General features: G+C 35.0%; 1 protein-coding gene and 1 pseudogene across 10 annotated transcripts in view; one reads left to right on the forward strand and one right to left on the reverse strand.

Annotated features, from left to right (window-relative positions):
- The window catches only part of TRPM6 (transient receptor potential cation channel subfamily M member 6), a 156,385-nt gene that overhangs the window by 40,164 nt on the left and 91,696 nt on the right, over window positions 1–24,525 (reverse strand). For all 10 annotated transcript variants that reach the window (XM_039842886.1, XM_039842922.1, XM_039842834.1 and 7 more), the window contains 11 exons: window positions 23,023–23,163; window positions 20,759–20,893; window positions 18,955–19,229; window positions 17,660–17,888; window positions 13,935–14,087; window positions 12,201–12,347; window positions 9,567–9,695; window positions 7,941–8,192; window positions 5,897–6,071; window positions 5,576–5,690; window positions 2,013–2,206 (listed from right to left, as the gene is read on the reverse strand). In XM_039842886.1, the coding sequence (XP_039698820.1) occupies window positions 2,013–2,206; window positions 5,576–5,690; window positions 5,897–6,071; window positions 7,941–8,192; window positions 9,567–9,695; window positions 12,201–12,347; window positions 13,935–14,087; window positions 17,660–17,888; window positions 18,955–19,229; window positions 20,759–20,893; window positions 23,023–23,163 (1,945 nt within the window). The remainder of the gene's footprint in view (window positions 1–2,012; window positions 2,207–5,575; window positions 5,691–5,896; window positions 6,072–7,940; window positions 8,193–9,566; window positions 9,696–12,200; window positions 12,348–13,934; window positions 14,088–17,659; window positions 17,889–18,954; window positions 19,230–20,758; window positions 20,894–23,022; window positions 23,164–24,525) is intronic.
- Window positions 517–635, forward strand: LOC120592124 (uncharacterized; annotated as a pseudogene).

A 24,525-nucleotide genomic window follows, 5' to 3' on the forward strand; every position in this document is an offset into this window, starting at 1 on the left:
ACACTAAAGAATCCCCCATGAGCAAGAAAATTTACAATTGTCATGATTTGAACCTTCCGTGGATTCTTGAGAGCAAACAATCCACAGTGACAATTCTAGTGACAGGTGCAGCTTGTATCATGTAGCGCATTCTTAGGACTTCCCGCCAGGTGGTGCTGCTGCCCTGTGTGCAAACGTCTTTATCCTCAATGGAAGCAATCTCACAAAAATTCAAAAATTTTCCAGAGCTAGGGTAAACAAAATTTACTTGAATTTTATACCCGAATCATCCCATAAGCCCAGAGCAAGGTGAGCCCAAGAAAGGTTCTTTGGTATGGTTTTAGGAAATCTGGTCAAATCCTAGTTTATTCCAAGATCTCCCAAATGGTTCACACTCCACTATTAAGTTGCAACAGTTCTGCAGCCAATGCCTGGGATGGCGCTCTGTTAGAAACCTAAAATTTACAGTGTAATAATAAGCCTTTAAATTAACTTCAGTAAAAAAAAAAGAAAGAAAGAAAGAAAGAAAATAAAAGAATCTACCGCCATGCCACCCTGAACGTGCCCCATCCCTTCTGATCTCGGAAGCTAAGCAGGATCGGACCTGGTTAGTACTTGGATGGGAGACCACCTAGGAAGACCAGGTGCTGTAGGCAGTAAAAAAAAAAAAGCAAAAGAAAGAAAAAGAAACTTAAAAAATAAATTAACTTCAGTTGTGATTCGGCTTCCTTAAAAGACTCAATCTCTTGGGAAGGAAGAAATAAAAAAGAAAAATAAATCTCCAAAGTGACTCGGGAGAAAAATATTTTGTATAGCCAATTACCAGGAGCAAAAGCATATTACACTGCCAATCTTGCAGTTAACACACGTCCCCCTAAGGGCTCACTGAAATGTATAAATATGGCACACCCCACACCCCTTTATTTGAAACTTCTGGAACCAAATGTTTTAGGTTTTCTTTTTTTTTTTTCCCTAGTGTTAGAAAAGTAAAAGAATGCATACACCAGAAATGGGGTAAAACCCTTAACTAGGGTGGGGGCAGTCCCCTGTAATCAAACACATTATTTCTGCAGCAAAATCAATGAATATTCACATTACGTGGGATAAAGAGAATAAATAGTTTCATATTAGTCCCATAAGCCACTTCTGCCCAAATGAGTCTTTCCACACTTTTGAAGAAAAAACAAACAAACAAACAAACAAAAAACACTCCATTTTCAGAGGTACTTTGGAATTAGAAATTGGAATAAAGAATTGTGGATTTATGCTACCTATTTCCACTATATCTAGAAATTACCTAGAAATGGGCCTAGTACCAATTGTGGGATTGCTTGAGTGGAACCACAGAAGATCTACAAAATCACAAAAAGGAATATTCTCATATGACAATTAATATGACAGTCATATCATGGAGTCATGATATGAGTAAGCAAAAGGAACTAGGATAATGTCAAAATAGGTATAGAATCTACTTTTCTGTATCCTGTATCCTGAGTTGAAGTTCTTAAAGATGTGAAACATCCATTCAGAATCACCTCCATACTCACTAGATTAGAGAACCAGAGAACTATGACTCTAGTTAATAAGTTAAGCAAAAATCTTGCTTATCTATTTCCCTTAGACCACAAGGCCTTCTGTAACGCCTTCTGTAATTCCATCTTCAACAATGTGTACATGAGTATGGATCACTGCGAATATTCTCTGGGAGTTATTCAGAGGAATTCCCATGTGAGCAGAGGACAGACATTTCAGATGACATAAAGCCTTTACTTTACACACTCAAGCAGAGATTCTGTTCCTACCCATTCCTTTCTTTCAAAGTATCAATTAATCTTAGCAAAAGGCACTATGACCACACAATGAGATCAATGTATTTAACTTAGACCCAGGCTCTCAGCTGATACTCTACCATCAGTTAACTTCCAGAGCCTTCCATCCTGTGCCCTGAATTTAACTGACAATGTTCCAGTGTGTCTTCACCTTAGATCACCATTCTTTACTCTCTTCTTCCTGCCCCACCAAAGAAAACTTACTTAATCCAACATCACCCTCTTCTTGGTCATTTGGAGCTTGATGATGGCAAAGACGGCGAAGGAAGAGACCAAGGTGGCTCAGCAGGATGAAAGGCGGAGGCAGCCAAAGCTTCTCATGGTAGGTCATGATATAACGATAGCGGTTGTATTTCCACAGTTTATTTGAAATGGACTTCATATCTACATAAACATTACTGTAAGTTGTAGTAAGAGAGGGACAATGTTTTAATACAGAATCTTGAAATATAACAGATTTTTTTCCTTTATTTTCCAATTTTTATAATTGGTTCACCTAACATTACCAACAGTTAGCCAATAAAAACAATATCCATAATATTATTGATTCTTCTTCTACTAAACAAAATACATTAATCATTTCCTACAATAAAATATGCTAGTCAGAATAATAAGCAAATGGTAGAAATTACAATCAGAGAGAAGGAAATGCTAACATTTTAAATGCAATGCACAGAAACTGCCCTCTGAAACTTAACACTACTCCTGGTTCACCATCTCTTCTCACACGAGAAGCTCTTTTTGGTCTATGATTCATTACTAATGGTAAATAGCTTTAAGGTTCTCCTATGTCAGTCTTATGAAGAGATTCTTCTAATGTCACAAGTGAGAACTGCTACTGTAATCCTTGTTAAAACCCTCAAACAAGAGGATATTAATGAAGAGGAAGAGACACAGAAAAGAATCAACTCATCCTAAAATAAACCAAAAAGCAGAGCTTCTATTTAGAACCTAGATATATTATTTAAATTAACTTTTTTTTAAAGTAAATTCTATTAGTAGACCACTTTGGATTTTTTCCTTTAATTACATCGATTATGATATGCAGGTAATACAATAAATATATTAACATTACAGAACTTGAAATGGAAGTTGTGGTGGATAATACAACATTCTAAAACACTATATCATCCTTAACTACTTGGCTTTAAGTCTATAACATGATGGGGGTCATCTTAATATTTTAAGATGGAATGTCCATCTTAAAGTTGGACATTTTCTTAGGCTAATATAAAGTTGAGTCTCTTTAGAGAAAGATGGCAGATATACTTGAGTAGGGCAGTCAAATTTAGAAAAATAAAAATATAGGCAACCCTAAATTAGAATAATAATAAAGAAACCAGAATATCCTGGAGAAAACCAACTTAGGATAAGACGAGGGGGAACATCTTACAGAGTCCATAAAGCGGGTGAAGGAAATATGATGACTAGGTTTTAACTAGTTCTCAAAGTGTGGTCACAGAACCAGCAGCAACAGCATCACCTAAAAACTTGTCAGAAATGAAAATTTTGGGGTCCTACCTAGAACTACCAAATTAGAAATTCTAGACGTGGCTATTATAGCAGTCTGTACCTCAGCAAGCTCTCGGGATGGTTCTGCATGATCAAGTTTGAGAACCACCAGATTACTGTACAACTGCCACTCCAAGTGTGATGATAGCCCGTTTACCAGAAGGTGGCGGTATTCACCACGTATTTGAGGTTCTTTGTACTCATTGGTATAAAGAATCTGGATATGGCCCCTGGACAAGTAGTCAGTTCTTGAGTTTCTCCACTCATCTGATCCTCAGCATATTCATCTCTAAAGTAAGAAAACTAGTCTTTGTGAGGATTTCTCAACCTCTCTTTTGACAACTTATGTTTTGGGGGAAAAAAATCACATGCCATTAAAAATAAATAATTTTTTAAAAAAGAAAAAAAAAATAACATGCCCTTCTCTTAATATTATTTGGGAAAACAGAAGCCTTAATAACTAAACAACAATAAATTTTAAACTTCATAAAATACTCGGGCTAAAAGTGATGATAGCTATCATATAATCTTGTAGAAATCAGGAAGGTATGTCATATATACTATATATATATATATATATATATATATATATATATATATATATACACACACACATACACGATATGTAATATATACAACATACATATATATACTTAATGTACAACATATACATATGCGTAAAATACAACATATATATACATATATATATAAGTAAACACATATATATGTGTTGTATTTTAAGTATTCTGATTTATTTTGTCTCCCTCCAGTCTTTACCTTCTCTACTTTCTTTAATTGGATTCTTTCCATGTATTGATTTCCCTTTTCTTATCTTTTCAGTGCTTGGGAAAATTCATGAGGAAAAAAATTGTCTGTATGGGGCTAATATTTCAGTAGAGAAGCCAGATAAACAGGAAAAACACATTATGTAAATTATGAAATATATTTGTACATATAACATAAGTGGGTATAAAGAAAGAAAAGTAAGGAGGATCAGACATGCCAAAGAGCCAGCCGAAGGAAAGGGGGCTGCACTTGTAAATATCAGCCTTAGGTTAGGCCTAATTAAAAGGGAGACATTTAAGCAAAGACTTGAAGAGGATGAGAAAATGAACCACACTGATACGTTGCTTGAAAACCTGTGAGGGGCCAGTGTGTTTGGAGAGGAACAGATTAGGGGAAGAGTAGTGTGATGTGTGATTTGAGAAGTAGAAGGGTAGCCAGATCACAAGGGGCCCTCTCTAGGTCATGGTAGAAACTTTTACCCAGAGAGAAATAGGGAACCACTGAGAATTTGGAGCAGAGGAATGACATCATTGACATATGTTTGTAAAGAGTCATATTCTGTGTTGATAACAAAATATAGGGGCCAAAGACAGAAGGAGAGAAATAAATTAGGAGGCTCTGTGATAGCAGTGAGGTGGTGAGACGTGCCTGGACTGATGAGCTAGTCGAAGGTTTTAGAGGTAGAAGTACAAGCGGCATTAAGAATGACTCCAAGGTTTGTGGTCTGGACAACTGGAAAAATGGAACTTTGACAGAAACTTGTGGCCTTCCTCAGAGATTTGGGAAAGACTACAAGTAGAATAAGTATATGTTGGGAAAAAAGGAAGGATCAAAAATTTGAACATTTAAAATTTTAGGAATCTATTATACATCTGACTGGCAATAGAAAGGGACAGTTGGATCTACAGGACCGAAGTTCAAGGAAAAGATTTGGGCTAGAGATATAAATTAGGGTTTGTCAGCATATACAGGAAACTGACCAAAATCACCAAAGTATAAATAAAAGGCAAGCAAGGTATGGGCTCAGGGATATTCCAATGTTAAAAGGTTAAGGAGAAGAAATCCAGAAAAGGAGACTGAGAAGAAGTGAAAAGTGAAATAGAAGAGAAGAGCGAATGAGATCTACCAGGAGCCAAGTGAAGAAGGGACATTAACTGCTCCCAAGGCAACTTTTAACTTCATCAGCATCAACTGTTATTCTTTCATGATTCCGATTTTTTGCTTAATTACAATGCATGACTTTCTTTCATTCTGCTTTGATTTTACTTTCTATTTGTTGTTTTGTCTCTTCTCATGCTCTGCTGCCTTCCTACCAGTAGTTTCATGCCCATATTTTAAAGCCATAGTAATAAAACATGGAACACACAAAAGCCAAGGGTTACATACTCAAAATACATGTGAATCTACTAAAAACACTCGCCCCCATTTTGATTTAAACAAAATAACCATATTTAATTAAAATAACCTACTTGAAGAACGCAATTAACAGGTTCACCATTATGATGTATTGCACGAAGAGGTAGACAGCTTGGAGAAATGGAGTAAGAAAAGAACCAGGAGGACAGGATGGATTGCTTGAACAAACTAAAAAAAAAAAAGAATTTAAAATAATGAGATAAGATGAATCATGGACCTATGTCTATAAGCAAATATTTAGCACATTAACTTAGAAAAATATCGTATTTTTTTCTATATGTTTAAGACTCAGATTATTATTTTCCAGATTTTCTTTTTACTCTGAATATCTACAAAAGTTCAATTTCTGCATGATGATGAAATCTCCTACGCACCATCTATTTCTGAAGCGTAGACTTCTCCATACATCATCCAGTATGGCTCAAACACAATATCTCGAGCAAGGCTCCAAGATGGAGGCTCCTGTGGAGAAAGGACGGCCTTGCGTGCCACCCCGAAGCTCAGCAGGACTATGGCCATTATGATCACAATGTAGAACATGTTTGCTGTCTGTTAAAATAGTACAGCACAACCAGAATTTTATCATAGATTTGAAACTTAAATCAAACACTAGCAACCATCATAATTACACCTGCCAGTCACAAGACCGTCTAGTCATTGATCAAAATGCCGTAGTCCATGAATAGCTAGATTTCTTTGGCTCAAGCACTTTCATGTCTCTGCACAGAATGTGTTTCACATCATTGGGTTCTTTAGAATAACATAGATTTGTCAACAGTAGAGAATCTATCCTTCTTCTTTCTTTTTTTTAAGAAGTAATGAAATGCGAACAACATTTGATTAGCTAATAACCAATTTCTTACCAATTGCGCCAGGGATTAGGAAAGGGGGAAAATAATAGGGATACTCAAATTAGTAAAATGGCTCCTTATTCCCACAATTATCTTCAAGAACTGATTGGAGCCTGAGAAATGGATCTGGCAAAGAGTCTGCTGGAGAACTCCAAGCTACTGAACACCCTGATGAAGTAAAAGATCCTCAAAACAAAAAAAGGTGTAAATATCAACTATGAAATGATGTTTGCTAAATCCAGTGGTTCATAACACCCACTCAGTCTGTATTAAAGATAAGCCTTATTATTATAGTGCATAATAGAGAACTGTTTATAGAATACTGACCTTTATATTATAATTTTAAAGGCCTTTTTAAATAATTTTACTTACTAAATGTACATCAATTCAACCCATTTGTGCACTGTGGCAGAGACAACTATTCCATGAGTATTCTATGAGCTTAGTCTTCCTTCCATGAGATTGGGGCCATGTGACCTATTCTAGCCCATGGGCTGTAGAATGACAGTGACTTGAATCACTTCCTGTGCTAAGCAGACAAAAGCCATTTGACTTTCTCCATCCCTCTCATTCCCTGTCATAGGAGACCTTAGAAGGCACATGCTGACACTGCTATGTCAAAAAATGGAAGGATTCTGGATCCCTGAGTCACTGGGTAGAGGATGGCCCCCATGAGCATTCATCAGGCTTTGCATTAGGGAAAAATGAACTTGTGCTAACTCAGAGATATATTGGTTACCACAGCATAAACTATCTCATTAATAACAGTGTCACCAAGATCAGAAAAAAGATTGCTGGTCTAAGAGAAAACTGTAAAGAAAAATCTATCTTTGGGATCCTGGAGGTTCTCTCTTTTCTGTTCTCTTCCTTTGTTTCAACACTACCCTTCCTTCTCAAGAAATTGCCAGTGAATATTCTAGGAAAAAAAAGTAAAGATGATCTTGAGATACTGTACTTCCTAGCACATGGATCTTAGGTCCTATGTAAAACCAGTTGGACAAGGCTAATACCATTGCACAGTGAGTGTCAATGACAGACAGAGCCAGATGGCCCAGGTGAATCCTTGCTCCCTTACTTATACCCTTGGGAAATTTACCTAACCTTTATTTTCTTGTATATAAAATATGAACAATAATAGCACCTATCTCATGAAGTTGTTTTGAAGAGTAAATGAGTTAAAATATACAAAGTACTTAGAAGTGTGTGGCCCATAGTACTCACTATTTAAGAGTGCAATGGAAATGAAGAGATAAAAAGATAAATCAATATCTTAGTAGAAAATACAAATCTGGCCCTTGGGAATTACTGTGCTGAGACAAATTTGATTCAATCCCATCTGGCCCTTACCCCAAAATGGTAAAATGAGGATCCTAATCAACTACCCAATATGCTATCCAAGGACATTTGTTAAATATGAGTTTGTAGTTATAAGGAAAGCAGTGATGAAATGATCTTCCTCTCTGTGCTTCTGTAAATAATTTCAAAAGTTAAACTACTGACTGTGAATCATGAAATTAGGCAGAAGCGTTAAAAAGAACATCAGAATATACTAGCAGACTGGACTCACCATTTTTGCTATCATGGTCACATAGGGACCTGCATGTTGGTTCACAGCAAAGAAGTCCAAGAGCCGTGAGAACCAGAATATGATGTCGATGCAGTAGAGAAGTCTTCCCACCGTGTGGAAAGGAGGGTCACCCCACCGAAGTCCGAAACCTATCAAAAACAGGCCAGTAGCCACAGTTTCCATCAGGTTCCAGTACTCGCTAATCCATACCTTTACCTTTTGAGTGAACTTCCCAGGTTCTGAAACACAGACCTAAAAGAAAAAAGAAAGAGAGAAACTTAAAGAATGGGGTATAATCCAAGAGTCTCACTGGTAATCATCTTCTTTAATATAGCAACTGCTCATTCAAAGAGTGATTTGAATCCCAACAAATCTTAGATCACAAGGGGATTTTGTAGACTTAAGTTATCCTCCCGTAATGAATTATTTAAATGATTCTGTAAATATATTTTAACGTCACTATTAGTGCTAGCCAGCTATTTGAAAACTCAAACAGAAGGGATTGTTTTTTAAGATAGTTTTTCTAGCTTTCATTAATCCTAAACTAACACAGGGAAATATCAAGACATTTTAAAATTTAATAGTGCAATGGATCTACATAGCTACAATTCCATTTCATGAGGTATAGACAAGTGCAGAGAAGACTGGTTTGAAACCAAGGAATTCTATAATCTGATCCTTTTACTGCTTTTTAGTGATTTGTTGACAAATTACTCAAATGTGATACTAGAATTCACTATTATAAGAAATTATCCTACAACAGAATATCAGACAACTGAAATGTAAAATAGTAAAACTATTTTCCCTGAAGCATAAAAATGGTAGAATTCAGATAATGTTTTTCTTCTGAATTGTTTTCTGTAATCCATAAATTGCACGATAGTACCTAGCAGACAAAATGGGTATAATTACTGAGAATACATTTTCTTAGTATATAATGTTGGTCATCCTAGCTCTAGGAGAAAATCGATGTATGTAAATGCATAGATGCAGAGATACGCAGACATTGATATCTAAAACAGTCTAAGTCGTAACTGTATGTGATCACAGTTATTATTGCATGGGAATGGGAATTTTTTTAAGTGACTCATTGCAAACTAAAAATGAAAATTTTGTCTTGTTTTGTTTCTTAGACTACTTGCCCCAGAAGGATTTTCAGCTTCAATTTTCAAAGGTATTTAGTAGGCTCTATCAAAAGCTATAAATAAATTCTTTACATATATACAACTTTGACCATTTACGTGCCACTCTGTAAGGTGAACTGATAATATGCAAGCAATGCTAGGCTATGAAAATTAAATCTCACAAGTTAAAAATAAACCACTTGTGGGAAATCGAACAGTTAGAGGGGCTAATAACAATTAGACAACATCACTCTAGGACTGATAAACTAAGATGTCCTCAAAAACAACTACTTTCAAAGAACAGCAACCAGCAGAAAGTACCTGGCCAGGAGAAAAGATTACGATCAGAGATTTTCCTTTAAATACCCTTCCTGCAGCAAGCAAGTCAGGATCAGCATCGTCCTTCTCACCCTTGCCCTTGACCTGTCCCTTTTCATCACCATAGTCTAGAACACTTCTAGGAGATATGTGTAGAACAACAAAGGTAGAAGGGATAGCTCACCTCCCGGACTTTCTCAATGGCATTGGTGAAGATGTAAATGATGACGAGCCACTCTTGCACACTGGGCTGAGGCTGCATCTCCACCAGCACAGTGTACGTGAACAGCATGAGAAATGCCAAGTATGCCATCTGTCAGAGGGACACACATTCCCTGAACATGAGTGATAGTCATAATGGAGGAGGCCAAGCACACGTGAACCGAGCTGACATGAACTTCAATGTAATAACATGAAATTACAACTGGGACCACCTTCTGATTGTTGATGACCTAACTGAAAACACACACACACACACACACACACACACACACACACACACACACACACACAAGAAATCACAGTTTTCTATTCTAGGATTGACAGGAATAAAAATCACTGCTCTCAAATGCATGAGAAGGGGTCACTGTCTCATCCTGTTAGCAAAACCCTGCACATTCCAGCATGGGTACTTTCAGGCTAACAGCAAGCCAGGAGAGAATCACGTGCCTTCCCCTCCATTTAAACAGAAAACATATGCCAAGCTCACCAAATGAGTAGAATTAGTTTGTGCAAATCATGGCATTTACTATCACTGGAAGTTTTATTTTAAATTGATTAAATATTCTGGTTAGTGGAAAACTATTGTCCAACTGAGAGTCCTTGTAATTAAAGACTGCTGATGTTTTTATCTTCATTGCTACTACTCAGCTTGACACATCGTGGACATTCAAGAAATGTATGTTTAATTATTGTGTATATTAAACCTAGAGTTCCAAACACAGTAAACCTAGAGTTAAAACACAGTAAACAGACACACAAATATACATGGTAATAATAGCTTTGTAATCTTTAACCTTTTTATCTTTTTAAGATATATTCCCAGAAGTAGAATAGCTGAACATACACATTTAAAACTGAGACACATGTTGCTAAATTGCCCACCAGAAAGGCTTTACCAGCTTGCATGATCACCAACAAGGCATGAGATGGTACAGCCCTTCAAATGCATGAAACTAGCTGATCGACACTTGTATTTAAAATCCCAGATCAATGGAGAGAAAAATGGGTGTGGATATGTGTGTGTTCATTCTCACAAGAATTGTATTATTTTAACTTGGATCCCTATGTCTCATATCTTTTTGGAAATCTACAAGTTTCATCAGTCTACACAGAGAATGGCTGAAACCACTTCTCATTATACAACAGTACCACTGTATACAATAGGTGGTATTTCAGGCAGGCATATAGAGTGTTACTACCTATGAGTTAGAGTTGTAGTAGAGAACCATATAAGGAAGTTAAGGTAAATTCTATTAATTCTATGCTTCCCTAGGTCTATGTCTCAAAATCTGGGTATGTTTGATGACCCCTTAGAGATATAAATTAATAAATTTGTTCCATCAAACAGACATTTTTTATACTTTAGTCATTGGCTTCACGGTAGCCAGATATGAAAACACTGTAGATATTGGTGGTATTGCTTCTGACTTTTTTTATTTCTTTCCAATTTCTAAAAAAGATCTAAAAATATTTACATTTTTGCTTTTTCTTCACAACATTTATAACGACACTATTTCAATAAAGCACACACACCATAGCCTAGCAATGTGATAGACACTAAAATGTCTGTGCCCAAAATCTGTCAAGATGTACAGATCTGGATGGATTATTTGTTCTATTTGTTACAGATTTTTGTTGTTGTCGTTCTATTTTCTTAGCTTTGCTCCTGTCTCTAAGAGTTCTTAAACTGGAAATAATTTGACTACTTTTTTCCCAATGACATGACTATGGTTAGAATTCACTCAGAGCTACAATCAGAGTCTCTGGGAATTTTGTAGCATATTCACAAAAATGGTGAAACTTCATTATTTGAAAAGAGATTTGATTTTTGAACATAGATGAGAGTCATTCAGAGCTATGTACTTATTCAATAAATATATGAAATAAGTGTATGGTTGGGCAAGTAAATATTTTAAAATATATTCAGATAAATATCCTTTTATAGTTATAATTAAATGTTTTAGAAATACAAAATCTAGGCCATGAGCAATTTAACTATAGCAAAGAATTAGAAAAATAATGCTATTAAATAAACACGAAAAGCACTCAATACATTTCAAGTACTGTTAGTTCACACTTTCTCTGTATCTCTACTATCCATAACGGATTTAGTATTTGTTTCAAAAATTTAACATCTACAATTTTTATTGTCCTCTATATATTTTTAAGCATATGTATTAAAAATAAACAAAAAAAAAAAACCTCTTTTTTTTGTCCCTGTTATACGTTATTCCTACAAAGAAAAATATCAACTGAACCACTGATATTTTTGCCCAAAATAGGGAAAAGAATCTACCTATCACTTTAATTCCACAATCACCGTGGTTAATTTTATTATGCCACAAAGCTTCAAATGCTCAGTCCCAGCTTAGTAATGGGAAGCACTCAAGAAAGAAGAAAATGCTTTTTCTTTCACTCCCATAGTAGGATCTGTTCTAATTTTTACATGCCTCCCGCTAAGCTTTCCTATCTCCTTTATCATTCCCATTTTTTTAGCTGCATTTCTACATTTTATCACAAGTTGGCAAATCAGGCGTATCATTATCAATGTTATCATTAGCTATTAACTATCACAAATTGTTTCAATAAAACCAACCGTGTAAAACCAAAACTTGACAATTGGAGCACTGTAGAACTCATAGACTTTCCTGGTCAATGGAAGGCTTTGGGGACCACTCTTTAAAACAAAGTGCTGATCGTCATCTAGTTTCTCATCAGGACCCCTTTCCATATCACGGTCTTTCTGTAAAATAAACATATAAACATTTATGGGCTTAACTAAAATATTGACATTTGCAAATATCAAAAAACTCATAATTATATATAATAAATATTAGAAATTACACTAGCCTATTCTCTCCTTGTTTCTGGCCAATCTTCTTGCTACATCATCCTACACACTGGAAACAAAATAATTTTCCTAATAGTCACATCACCTTGATACTCTGGTTATATATGTTCACTGGCTCACCATTACCTACAGAATAAAACACATATTCCTTCAAAGAATATACAAGAGTCTCCAGGATCTAGCCTCACTCTGCTTTTCCAGTCATACCTGCAAATATTCCCTCCTCGTCTCATGTCCACCATAACCTGGATTCTAGCCAAACCATACAATTTATGATGCTTGGCATAAGCCTTACGTTTTCTCCCTCTGTGCCTTTAGTCTTTCTTCCCACTAAAATGCTAGTTCCTCTCTCCATATCCTCAAGTCACAGTTCAAACACTGCCTCAGTTGTGAAGCTGACTCTAGTCCCTAATCCTTACCCACTGACCCCCAGTGAGACAAGTCCTCTTTTTCCTCCAGTTTATCCATTCTGCCATCTCACTATAATTTGTTCCTAAGAAAGCTTATGTCATCAAAAGTCATGCTTTCAAGGAGCTAGCAGCTAAACTTTTCATAGCAAAGTTATTTTGCCAGTGGAACTATCAGGCTTAGAAAAAGAAAGAAGGAAGCAGGGGAAGGGAGCAACAGAAAGAAGGAGGGAAGAAAGGGAGAGGAGAGGAACACATACATACCCAAAGAGTCATAATAGTCAAAATATTTAACTGATCTGGCTGAGGTAATTAACCAGTTAGAACAAATGCTCAACAATCACAACAGATACCAGCCATAAAAACAAATTTATATTATTTTTCATTAATATTTATCAAATATTTTAAAATATTATAACAAATATCTCATAAGTGCAAAAGCACATCAGACAAGATGCTTTCTAAAGATGCCTCTTTAAATATTAAGTTCCAGAGAAGATGTTTACTCACAGTAAATGACTTTATAAGCAATGATCCAAGTGAAAATATAAAAAGCAAAACATAAGTACAGACAGCAGACTGGAGACTCCTAGTGAAGATGGATTACATGAGAAGTAGCAGAAGTTACCCATGAAAAAGTATATACCTGGGAACTCAAGTAAAACTTTTCAATCACTGAAAATAACAAATATACAAATTTGTGGAGTAGAACAGTGATGATCAATGCAAATTCTAAACCTGCATCATAATTAAAGATTTTCAAGAATATGAGGCATTCTGTATCGTAGCTTTAGAGAAATAGTAAGTCTGTTACTCTGCTATTTAGAAAGCAATATGAAAAGTTAAGCAGCTGTCAATATAATAAAGTCTTTGATTTTGGCTTTGAGTCAGTAATGGGATGTTTTGCTTCATCATATATGGGTGTTAATTAGATCTATCACACATACTATACCTAGTCATACCATAATGTGATTAAGATTGTTAAATAAAATATTAAATAAACTTTATGTGTGTGTATGTTTGTGTGCAGCCAATACCATGAAAACTCAGTTTACTATAACATTGCACCAACCTTATAAGCATTTTCTTTGGTATTGCTGGGGTTCTGGTCACCATTATACCTTGTAAACTGGAAGTCCTGGGATTGGGGAACATGTGACATCTCTGCTTTGCTTTTAAATTCCAATGTCAAAATGGTGGGTGGTAAAAGAATGCTTATGATGATCTTTAAAAGAAAACAAAGCAAAATAAATAGTAGTGGTTACACAAGGCACAAGTACTATTTAAATAACAAAATTAAGATTTTAGTGTATGTAAAATATCAGACCCATCACCAATTTATTTGATATCCTGATACTATACATACATTTTAACTCAACAATTCCAATTCTAGAAGTGTCTCCCTCAGAAATACTCATGAACTCAAGCATGTGTGGATAGAGATGTTCATTGTAGGGTTATTTATAATAGAAAAAAACAGATGTAAACTTAAATGTCCACCTATAGAGGGATAGCTGGTGTGGGACGACCTAACAGTGGAGTACTATACAACCATTAAAAAGACAAAGGCAATTCTGAATATTATGAAAAAGTATCTAAGTTACATTGTTAAATGAAAAAAGCAAATTATAGAACATTAGAGTGTGATCCCGTTTTTGTAAAAAAAAGAAAATTAAAATGGATGTGCATACACATATATGCATTTAAGTTTTTTAAATATGTACATCCATAGTTTCACCTTCCTTGGTTTCAGTTACCAATGGTCAATCATGGTCCAAAAATATTAAATGGAAATTTCCAGAACTAAAAAATGATGTTTTAAATTCTGCGCTATTCTGAGTAACATGATAAAATCTCATAACATCCCACTCCATCCCCCTGGGGACATGTATCATCCTTTGTCCAGCATATCTATGCTGTATATGCTACCCACCCATTAGTCACTTAGTAGACATCTCAATTATCAATCAGATCGACTATCTCCATAACCTACTGCTCTTTTTCAAGTAACTCTGATTTTACTTAAAAACAGCCCCAAAGCACAAGAGTAGTAACGCTGGTGATTTAGATACGTCAAAGAGAAGCTGTAAAGTGCTTCCTTTAAGTGAAAAGGTAAGTTCAGTACAATAAGATATTTAGAGAGAGAGAGAGAGACCATATTCACATAACTTTTATTATAGTATATTGTTATCATTTTTATATTTTGTTATTGTGGCTAATCTCTTACTGTGCCTAGTTTATAAATTAAACTTTATCATCAGTATGTATGTATAGGAAAAAACATGGTATACATAAGGTTCAGTACTAGCCATGGTTTCAGGCACCCACTGGGGGTCTTATCCCCCCCGTGGATAAGGGGGACTATTGTATTATACTGTTATTTATCCCAAGGGGCAGGGCAATGAAAGTATTATTTTTTAATGAGCATGTTGCTTTAATAATTCTTGAAAGCCATTAAGTAGATAGTATCACATAAACATTAAAATCATATTATAAAATCAAAATATAAAAACATACCAAGTGTCACCTTTTGTTAGATCCTCCTCCCATCCTACACAAATATTTTCTCTGCCAGTAAAACCCAAGAAAAGTATAGACCTGGACATCCACGATGTTTTCATTATATTGCTTTCATTCATTAACTTATTTATAGTCTATTCAAGAGTTTTTATCTTCAACTTCTATGGCCCTTTAGGGTAAAGAGTTCAGAAGATTTACTAAATGTTGTGAAACCAATTTGCTGAACACTACCTCTTTCAAGGCTAAAATTAGGCCTTAGTATTCTCAGATTCAGTGAACAAAAATAAGATTAACTCTGACTATATGCCATTCATGATTAAATAACTGGTCATATTCTTGTCAACATTCTTTTTTTTTTTTGGCCTTTTATTTTATTTTAAAGCTTGATCTTCTGTGAAGGTCCTCTGGACTTTCTACAGTTCTGACAGGGATTTCTTGAGTGTTTATTTTCTTTCCAGGTGTAGAACCCAAAATATATGCAGTCTTCTAGGTCTGAAAACATAGTTCCCAGGCACAACAATAATATTACACTAATTCCTAGCCCAGTTCCTGAAAAGGTTCCACATTCTGTTGCCCTTGTCCGTTGCAGCAACTGGTTTGTGAAAAATTACTCAGTAATATCAATATCCCATTTCCAAAAGATAGGTGGGAGCCTACTACCCGAAAAGCATTTAAATGAGTTTTCTCTTCCACATAACCCTATAAGGTCTTCCTCCAGTCTTCATCTACGTGGAACTAGTCTAACCAGGATATCTTACAGTTCTTTGAAGATGTGTTCCCAAAACTCATAAGCCACAGATGAATTAGCATCTGTGCACAAAGAACAGTATAGTTTACTGCAGCTCAGAGATTTTAAGTAGCTAATTACGCCGTCTTTGTCAACTCGCTATGTTTTGGGGCACAACATTTTGTCTTGCTACACTTAAGTGAAGTTTGTAGATATAAGGTATATAAGGAGCAAAAGGTTATTAAGCTCTTAGTATTAGGGATTTTTAGTAAACTAAACTATGTACGGGACACAGTTATGGGGGAAATTATTTCTCACTTTCAGCTATCTATACCCCATCTCACTCTCTGAACATTTAAAAGGAGTTATTGTTAGACCTTGTGTAGCTATTCACAACTCTGCTTCATGACTTCCAAGGCTAAAATCGAAAACAAATCGAAGAACTTCTAGAAACAATTATTGTTTCTCTGATATTTCTAAAGAAGAACCTATATGGAATAATTTTTTTATTGGTTTTCCTCTTATTTCTGAAGTCTCATTAGTAGAATTAAAATGTGCATATATATATTACATATATTACATATATTTATCTTATATTAATATGCATAAATATATTACATATATTTATCTTATATTTTTTATTTCTTTGTGTTTCTATACTGTGTTCACCAAAAATATGTTTTAAGGAGAGTCATTTTATTTAGGACACATCATATTTTTTAGAACTCTAGGAAGAATAAAATTAAAATATAAAATATAGTTTTATGTAGTTCTTAATGCTCATGTTGTCTATCCCTTTATTCATTTTCATAATCACATATACTTCTTAAGCTTAACCATAACCTAACCAATAATAAATTAAATAAAATTAGCAATTTCTGTTGTTTTGCTCATTCAGTGAGCAGGTGTTTCAAGCAGCTTTAGGCTTGATGTCAAAGTTAAATGTCTTTAGTAGTTAACTAAATTACTCTTGACAATTCGAGTTGAGAGATGAGGCTAAAGTGTAATAGAATAGAAGTATTTGGAGGCAGCTTTATAAAACTGCCATATATTCTCTGAAACACCTGCTCACTGAATGAGCAAAACAACAGAAATTGCTAATTTTATTTAATTTATTATTGGTTAGTATTTTTAAGCTGAGCAAAATTTCACTAAGATCTAATTGACTTCTGTTATAATTATCGGAGGCAATGAAATTAACTACTAATGAAATCTTGCATATGATTGTATTAGGAGTATCATGTTTGCATATGTTACTGCTAAGGAAATCTTGCATAACATCTTCTAACCACCTTCACAAGAGTATTCCTTTGTGATGAACAGAGCTGGCACAATTATCCCCATTAAAAAACAAAAAACAAAAAAAACTGTGATAATGGGAGATAAAGTAGTTGTCAGGTCCCACTGGAAAGTTCCCAGCTCATCTGTGAAAATCAAAGATATTAATTGGTTTCCTGAAGATAATCTTCTGGAACCAAAAAAAAATGAACTCAAGAGTACAGACCTTCAGACTAAACTAATATTAAACTCAATAAAGCAAGTGAATATACCTTTAACCAAGAATTTTTCCTCATTTTCAAGCACCCCATCCACATGTCCGTCAGCAACATTTGGGTACAAGTATGCGAAACAAAAGGCCGCAATCCTCCAGACACAGCCAGTTTCAAACAAGTAGAATTGCTCCAGTTCTTGAGTTCATAGGTCAGCAGCTTCATGGCCATTCTCTCATTCTGCTTGAACGCCTTCTCCAGCACATCCAGGGCAAGCTGACCAAACTGTCTGTAATGACACAATGGTGATCAGCAAAAACAAATACAGGTGAGAGCCCCCAAAACACTCAAAAAGATTAGATATGAGAAACAGAAAAGATTAATACAAAAGAGCAAACAGCAACTTAATAACCTCAGTTTGCACAAGCTATTTGAAAGGGGATTGCTGCTCAGGAAATGGATTGTTCTCCCTTTCCTGAAGGAACAGAACTAGAGGGTTTACGCTGTAGTGTGCAGAATTAGTTCACACGAGGAGTGCCTGAGCTATTCATGGGAGGGAGCCAACTCCACACCACAGATCAGGCGATATATAGCTTGAGTTGGGATTCCCCGATAAAACCTAATAAAGAATTTTTTTTGACAGAAAATACTGTTCAAAACAGAGCAGTCATTAAGAAAAATTGTGAAACAATCATTTTTTTTTTTAAGATTTTACAAAATCAATAGATGACTTTAAGAAACCAGACCTGGAGACATTTTCTGGGATTTTTCTGGGAAGTCATTCATTATATCGAAAGAGTAGATGCTGTCATTCTCTGAAACTTTTTAAATTAAAATTCTAAATTAGTTTCTTATTATTAATTCTAGCTTCCCTTCTTTCCTCAAAAAAATCAAAAACACTTCTAACTTTTCCATCTTCCGCCATCATGATCTGGTTCTTTAATACATAATACATTTGTTTTTCTGCCTGAGAGATACTTAAGGTAAACCACAAGTTTTAATTTAACTTAGTATCAAAGAGTGTGAGAGTTGGGAGAGACTTTCAAAATCGTTAACTGAACATTTTCCAGTGAGGAAACTGAAGTCTTAAAATCTGGTCAACTGACTCACCCAGTTAATAAACAGCTGGACTAAGAAGGACTAGAACCCAAGTCTCCCAACCTGAAGGCCACCTCTCTTCCTTTTATTTCACAAAAAATTCCTTAAAATATCTAAAGACTCTTATTCACAGGAAACACATGAAATGCACGGCAACGAGTCTACTCATCTTACAAGTCTAAGGTGAGGGCTATAAAAGTGTCTAACCATTCTAAGAACTGTTGATATTTAGTATGAAGTGAAGAGAGAACTCCTACTTTGAGTAATTTTTCAACTCTTCTGAGGCATCGTCCACCATGTTGCTCTCCTTAGCTTCCCGGGCCATGGCTCGGTAGAGTATACAAGCCATCACTGCCTTAACCGTGGCTTCCTCGCCATGCTGCCAGAAGAACATGGCCATCTTCTGCCTTTTCATTAGCACAGCCCAAACCAGCAGTTCATTGTAAGGGTAAGTAAAGCCAGGAGCCTCAGGGTTATCTGATATATTTTGTTCTTTCAACTTCTTCGATTTATGAAGGACTACAGACTTTTCCTGTTGGAAAATAAAATAGGAATGGGTTTCCAAATACTCAGATACACGTTGTTTTACCTAAAAATATAAATTAAAAATTAAAAATCAGGTACCCTAGAAATATTTTTTAAATCACTGAAAAAAGATAGAACTAACAATAATAGCACTTTATAAACCAGAAAACAAAAAAAAAAAAAATGGCCTTTTAAAGTAATCTATTTCTTATTGCATCTAATAGTTCTAGGGTCCCTAAGCTGAGATACTTTAAATTTATTTACCACAACTTAAAACAGTGAACCTTTCAAACAGAGCCACTATTATTACAGCTTCCAAGGAAATGGATTGAAATAATATGTTGGATAAACAAAAACTATTAAAAAACTCTAAACTCACCTTACAAATAGATTCATTGTCTTCTCAGAAAAATGTTACTAGTATTGCCAACATGCATCCAAAGAGATTGGTTTTAAGTTTCCCTTATGATTATATTCCTCTAGTGATGGTAATAGTAAAATACTATTCTCTACCTGGTAAACCCACCCTATACAGCTCATTTCAAATGCTACTCTCTAAACTCCCATATTCTTCTAAATTACTGTGTATGCCTCTCTACCTCAATGCTCATCATAGTGCACCATGGTTATTACTTTGGGGAGCGTGAAACCATTTCTCAGTTATCATTATATTTTCCCCAACCCACCTGTATCTCAAATTCAACCAAGCACCCAACATAATGCCTAGCAAATAATAAGATTCAATAATTATTATTTTTAATTAAAAGAGAGTCATAGCAAAAATTGCCATAAGCTTCCTCTATTTCTATAAATAAAAGAAATTTATAATCATTGATGATTATTTATAAATAAAGGGTAATTTCATAAAATACCTTTTTATTCTAGGAGGTATGGAAAGCAAACCTCTTTCAGCCAACATAGGAACCATTAATGAAAACTAAGCAAAAGCATTTAACCCACAAGAAAACTAGGATTGAGGTAGTAGAAGGAGGAGGAAGTAACAATGTTGTATGTGCACGTGCACGCACGCGCGCGCGCACACACACACACACACACACTATCATTGTCAAAGTGTAATATTAGGCTAAAATTAATTTCAAGAAAGCCTCAAAGGGGAAAAAATAAGATGCAAAAGGACAATCTGAGAAAGAAGTAAAAGAAGAGAAGGAAAAAGTCACATCCAATTAGCCTTGGGGACAGGGGGATAAGGATTTGGTGTTTGGTTAAGGATTACATTTTTTGTATGCTATCTCATGGACTGCCTTTCTGAATCACCATCTAGACATGGTGGCAGTAGGAACAAGGAAGATAAGACTGAAGTGCCAGCCCTGGCAATCATTTAGCTCCCAGTGCTCTGTCCTGGGCCTTTGCTCATTATTAGAGGACAGCTGTGTTGTTTTTTATTTGGGCCATTTGTTTATGATGCTTGTAAATGGTTCCTCTGTTTCTACCTCCCGTTCTCCAATTTTAAATGACGAAATGGTCTCAGTCTGCAAGAATAATTTTACTTTTAAGACTAAAAAGAAGTAATGGTACCTTGAACTTGTAAGGCTGGGCAGTTCTAATGAACTGGGAGTGAAGCGTACTTTCTGCAGATTCTTTTCTGCTTGCTGAGGTGCATCTCTTGTGAAGAGAGGACTGGGAAAGGCTTTGAGTACAGCTGGATGCTCTCTGGCATATGTTTATTTTCAAAATAAAACGAAAAAGAGAAAAGATTATAGCGGTAACAATTACTTTATTTCTAGACAACAATGAAAACCATTTAATATCCTATTAAATATCCAATGGGTCTGTCTCTCATCCATGATTAGTAATTAATCATTAATCAGAAATTAATTACTCAGTAACCCAAAAAGAAGCTCTCATGATCTCCTTCTTATTAAACACACTGTTATTTCCAAACATCTTAGAGAACATGCTCTTTTGTTTCCGATTATATATCTGCATTCCTTCTCTATGTGGAAATTCCATTAGAATCAATGGATGTTCTATACCTGGAACAAGCTGCAAGTAGGCAATAAAGATACACAGTTCTGATAAGAAAAAGTTCCTATTCACAAACACCTCCAAGGTTAAGGTTAAGTTAGAAAGTTATGGGATTTCTCCACGTGTTCTATAATATCACCACTGGAATTCTAATGGCTAGGCCCAACAACAACATAATTCATTGCTTATCAGCATGAAGCTTTCATCAATGAGAAAGAAAAATAAAAAGAAGCATTCTTAGAGACTGGCATGAAAATTTATGATGCAAACCATAGGCTTTTAACTATTTTAGTTTATGTTTTATGGATATAAATTAGACTTCTTAAAGTCTAATCAAGACTTTTTAAAGATAATACTCGAATTATTATCATTGTAATACAGAATTAATAGAATCATTAGTAATAATCATAATGTCTTATTATTAATAGTTACTCTATACTCTATGAAACCCAGAAATCTGTGTTTTTCAGCTACTATTTAGTTCTTTTGATGAATTTATGGAAGGGATATTATTATTCCCATACTATAGGTGAGGAAGCTGATACAGAGAGGTTAAGTTTCTCATTCAAGATTACACAGCAACTACTGAGCAAAATGAAGATTCAGTTCCAGATCTCTGACTCCAAACCATGTATTTATAACCGCTATGATCTGATTTACTAGGAAACACATTAAACTCTACTCTTTCACTAGAAAATAACCAGAGAAATGGGTAATTTCTTACTTCTAGAAAGGGCACTAGGGAACTTGCCTAGCCTGCTCTCCACTGGGCTGCGCCAAAGCCATAGTCACTCCTTGTACCTGCCACTGGTAACCTTGCAGCAAGGTGTATTTTTTTTTTTTTTTTTTTAATGAAGGAACTGACACCTCAAGTATATCCCTATGCCTTTGAAATTTCAATAAAGAACATTTTCTATGTAAGATTTGGGTTTCTTTTTCATTTTTTCATTTCCTAAAGCCAAGTTGGGCTTTCACTTCATCTACTTCTTTACAAATAAAGGTCACTGTAGCTTGATATTATGGACTTTTCATGTGATCTTACCCCAAACTACCTTTTAAGTCTCATCCCTCACAACCTCCTGGCACTTCTCCAGTGACAAAGGTCTCCTTGACAGTGCATAAACATTCCCTTATGTCCACAAGGCTGTGCCTTTCATTGTTCCTGCTCTTTACTCAACCAAAAATATTCAAAACTCACTTTTCTAACATTTTCATTATCCTCTGAGATCTAGTCTCTTCGGCTTACTAATTTGTAAGGGAAATTTTAAGAAACAAGCAATGTTTTCTCTGCTAATCACCTAAACAGTCTAATTTTACTAGACTTTCAAAACAATGAAGGAAAATAAATATGTACAATATGTATTTTTAAGTACATTCTGCATGCATCTTCCAATAGAATCCCTACACACTGGTCCCAGGTTTGTCATCTCCAGACTGTGGACTACTGTGAGTTTACAGATCTAATCCTATCAAGCTTTAGACGTCTGTATTTTCAAAATAAAAGAAAAAACAGGAAAGAATTGTTCATCTTTCATCACATTACTTCTATGCAAATATAGCACATATTAAATAATGTTTTGTATTATGGCCAGTTATTCATAAATCTGTTTCCTCTACAACTGTTCTAAACTCCCGATCTTTATGTTCGTCCCTGGCCAGCATGCCAGCACTTAGCACATAGAGCTGATAATAAATGTCAATAAATAGAATATGTGTTTTAGAACCAATCCCATCTGAACTTCCCAAGCCATTTTTTAAAAAGTATCACTCCTAGTTATCCTTAATTTTACTAGGGTAAGTTTCATTTGTGCTACCTTATGTTTTCTGTAGAGGTTGTTGTAGAGGGCTCTGAAATTTTTTCTAGTGTAGCTGCTGCGATACGCTCCACCAATGAGGTACTCTATTACCAATCCAATGTCAATTAGGGTTATGCTGTAGCCTGAGAGAAGGGTGTGCTGGAACAAAAACACATAATAACTTTGTTATTTTTTTCAATCTCTTTCTTCTGCCATGCCATTAGAATATAACCAAATCAACTGCAGAGGTACACTCATACTTTTCAATCATCTTCACAAACCAATTGATTAATATGATCAGCTATTGATATAGTCTACTTGTTCAGACAGAAAAGGATACTCAGCCTTAATATGGTTTTAATTTTATAGACATTGATGTCTGCTTATATCTGCTCATTCACTCTTTTTTTTCTCTCATGCATGTATATACTTTAGAACAAAATACATTTAAATATAGTATAACAGATTGTTTTTAATTGGAAATAACATAACTACTACAAAAGAAATAAAATTACTGAAAGATAAATTGAATGTATGTGATCCAAAATTAACATTGAGTTAAATCTTCACCCTCTCTTTTTATGAAAATGGCTAGAATGCTTTGCACTGTCTTGATCACATCATACACACAAAAAAGAGCATGGAAGTACTTGAAGGAGAACAAATAGAAATAAGGAACATAGAACAGCAGAACCAAATGAGATACAAAACATGAAGCTGTGCCAAGAAAATGTTATGGTTGGTAGGAGAGCTGAGCAGCAGACATCCAAGTACCTGGATCTTAGTCTAAATAAAAATTATTTTGACCCCTTAAAACCCACTTTACTATCTTTTCAATACTATTGTTTCTGAACTACAATTCACAGGACATTTTTGAAGGCACACAGAGTGCTGAACAAGACCTTGGAAATAAACAGAGTATGAATAACATTCACATCCTTTGAATGAGAAATAAGGTGATATTTATGTATGTGTGGATAATTTAATTTCTCTTTTTTGCATTCATAATTTATTTTTTCAAGGAAAACCCAGAATTATGTTCTTATTTGCTGCTAGTTAAGAGCATATTTAACCTATCCAATTCTCTTTTTGTTTTCATTTTATTGTGACAGAATCAGAGTTTAAGGAAATACGTAAGAAAAATTATTTCAATATAGCATAAATCGATGCAAACTAAAAGTACATCAGCATGGACACTTTTGCTTACTACTGATTTGCAAATTAAATGTCTTCTTCCATACTCCTTTCACTCTGGCTCTCCCACCAAGTCAATGTAATCAGAAAGCCCCTCTCCATCAAGATACTACACTTGTAAAAAAACAAGGGAAGAAATTTTAAAATATGCCATGGAGGGATTTTAATCACAGTGACAAATAAAAGGCATACCTAGTTTTCTGCAGATGTTGGATAAAAGTTCTTGGTAATTAAAAGAGAAGGAATTAATGCATAAAAACCTGTTAAAATTGGTAAGTTTTGGTAAGTAATGGGACAGATTATTTTAAGTCTGACTTAACTTGAGGT

Source organism: Pteropus medius, unplaced genomic scaffold (assembly GCF_902729225.1).
Source record: "Pteropus medius unplaced genomic scaffold, Ma_sr-lr_union100, whole genome shotgun sequence".
Classification (NCBI taxonomy): Eukaryota; Metazoa; Chordata; class Mammalia; order Chiroptera; family Pteropodidae; genus Pteropus; species Pteropus medius.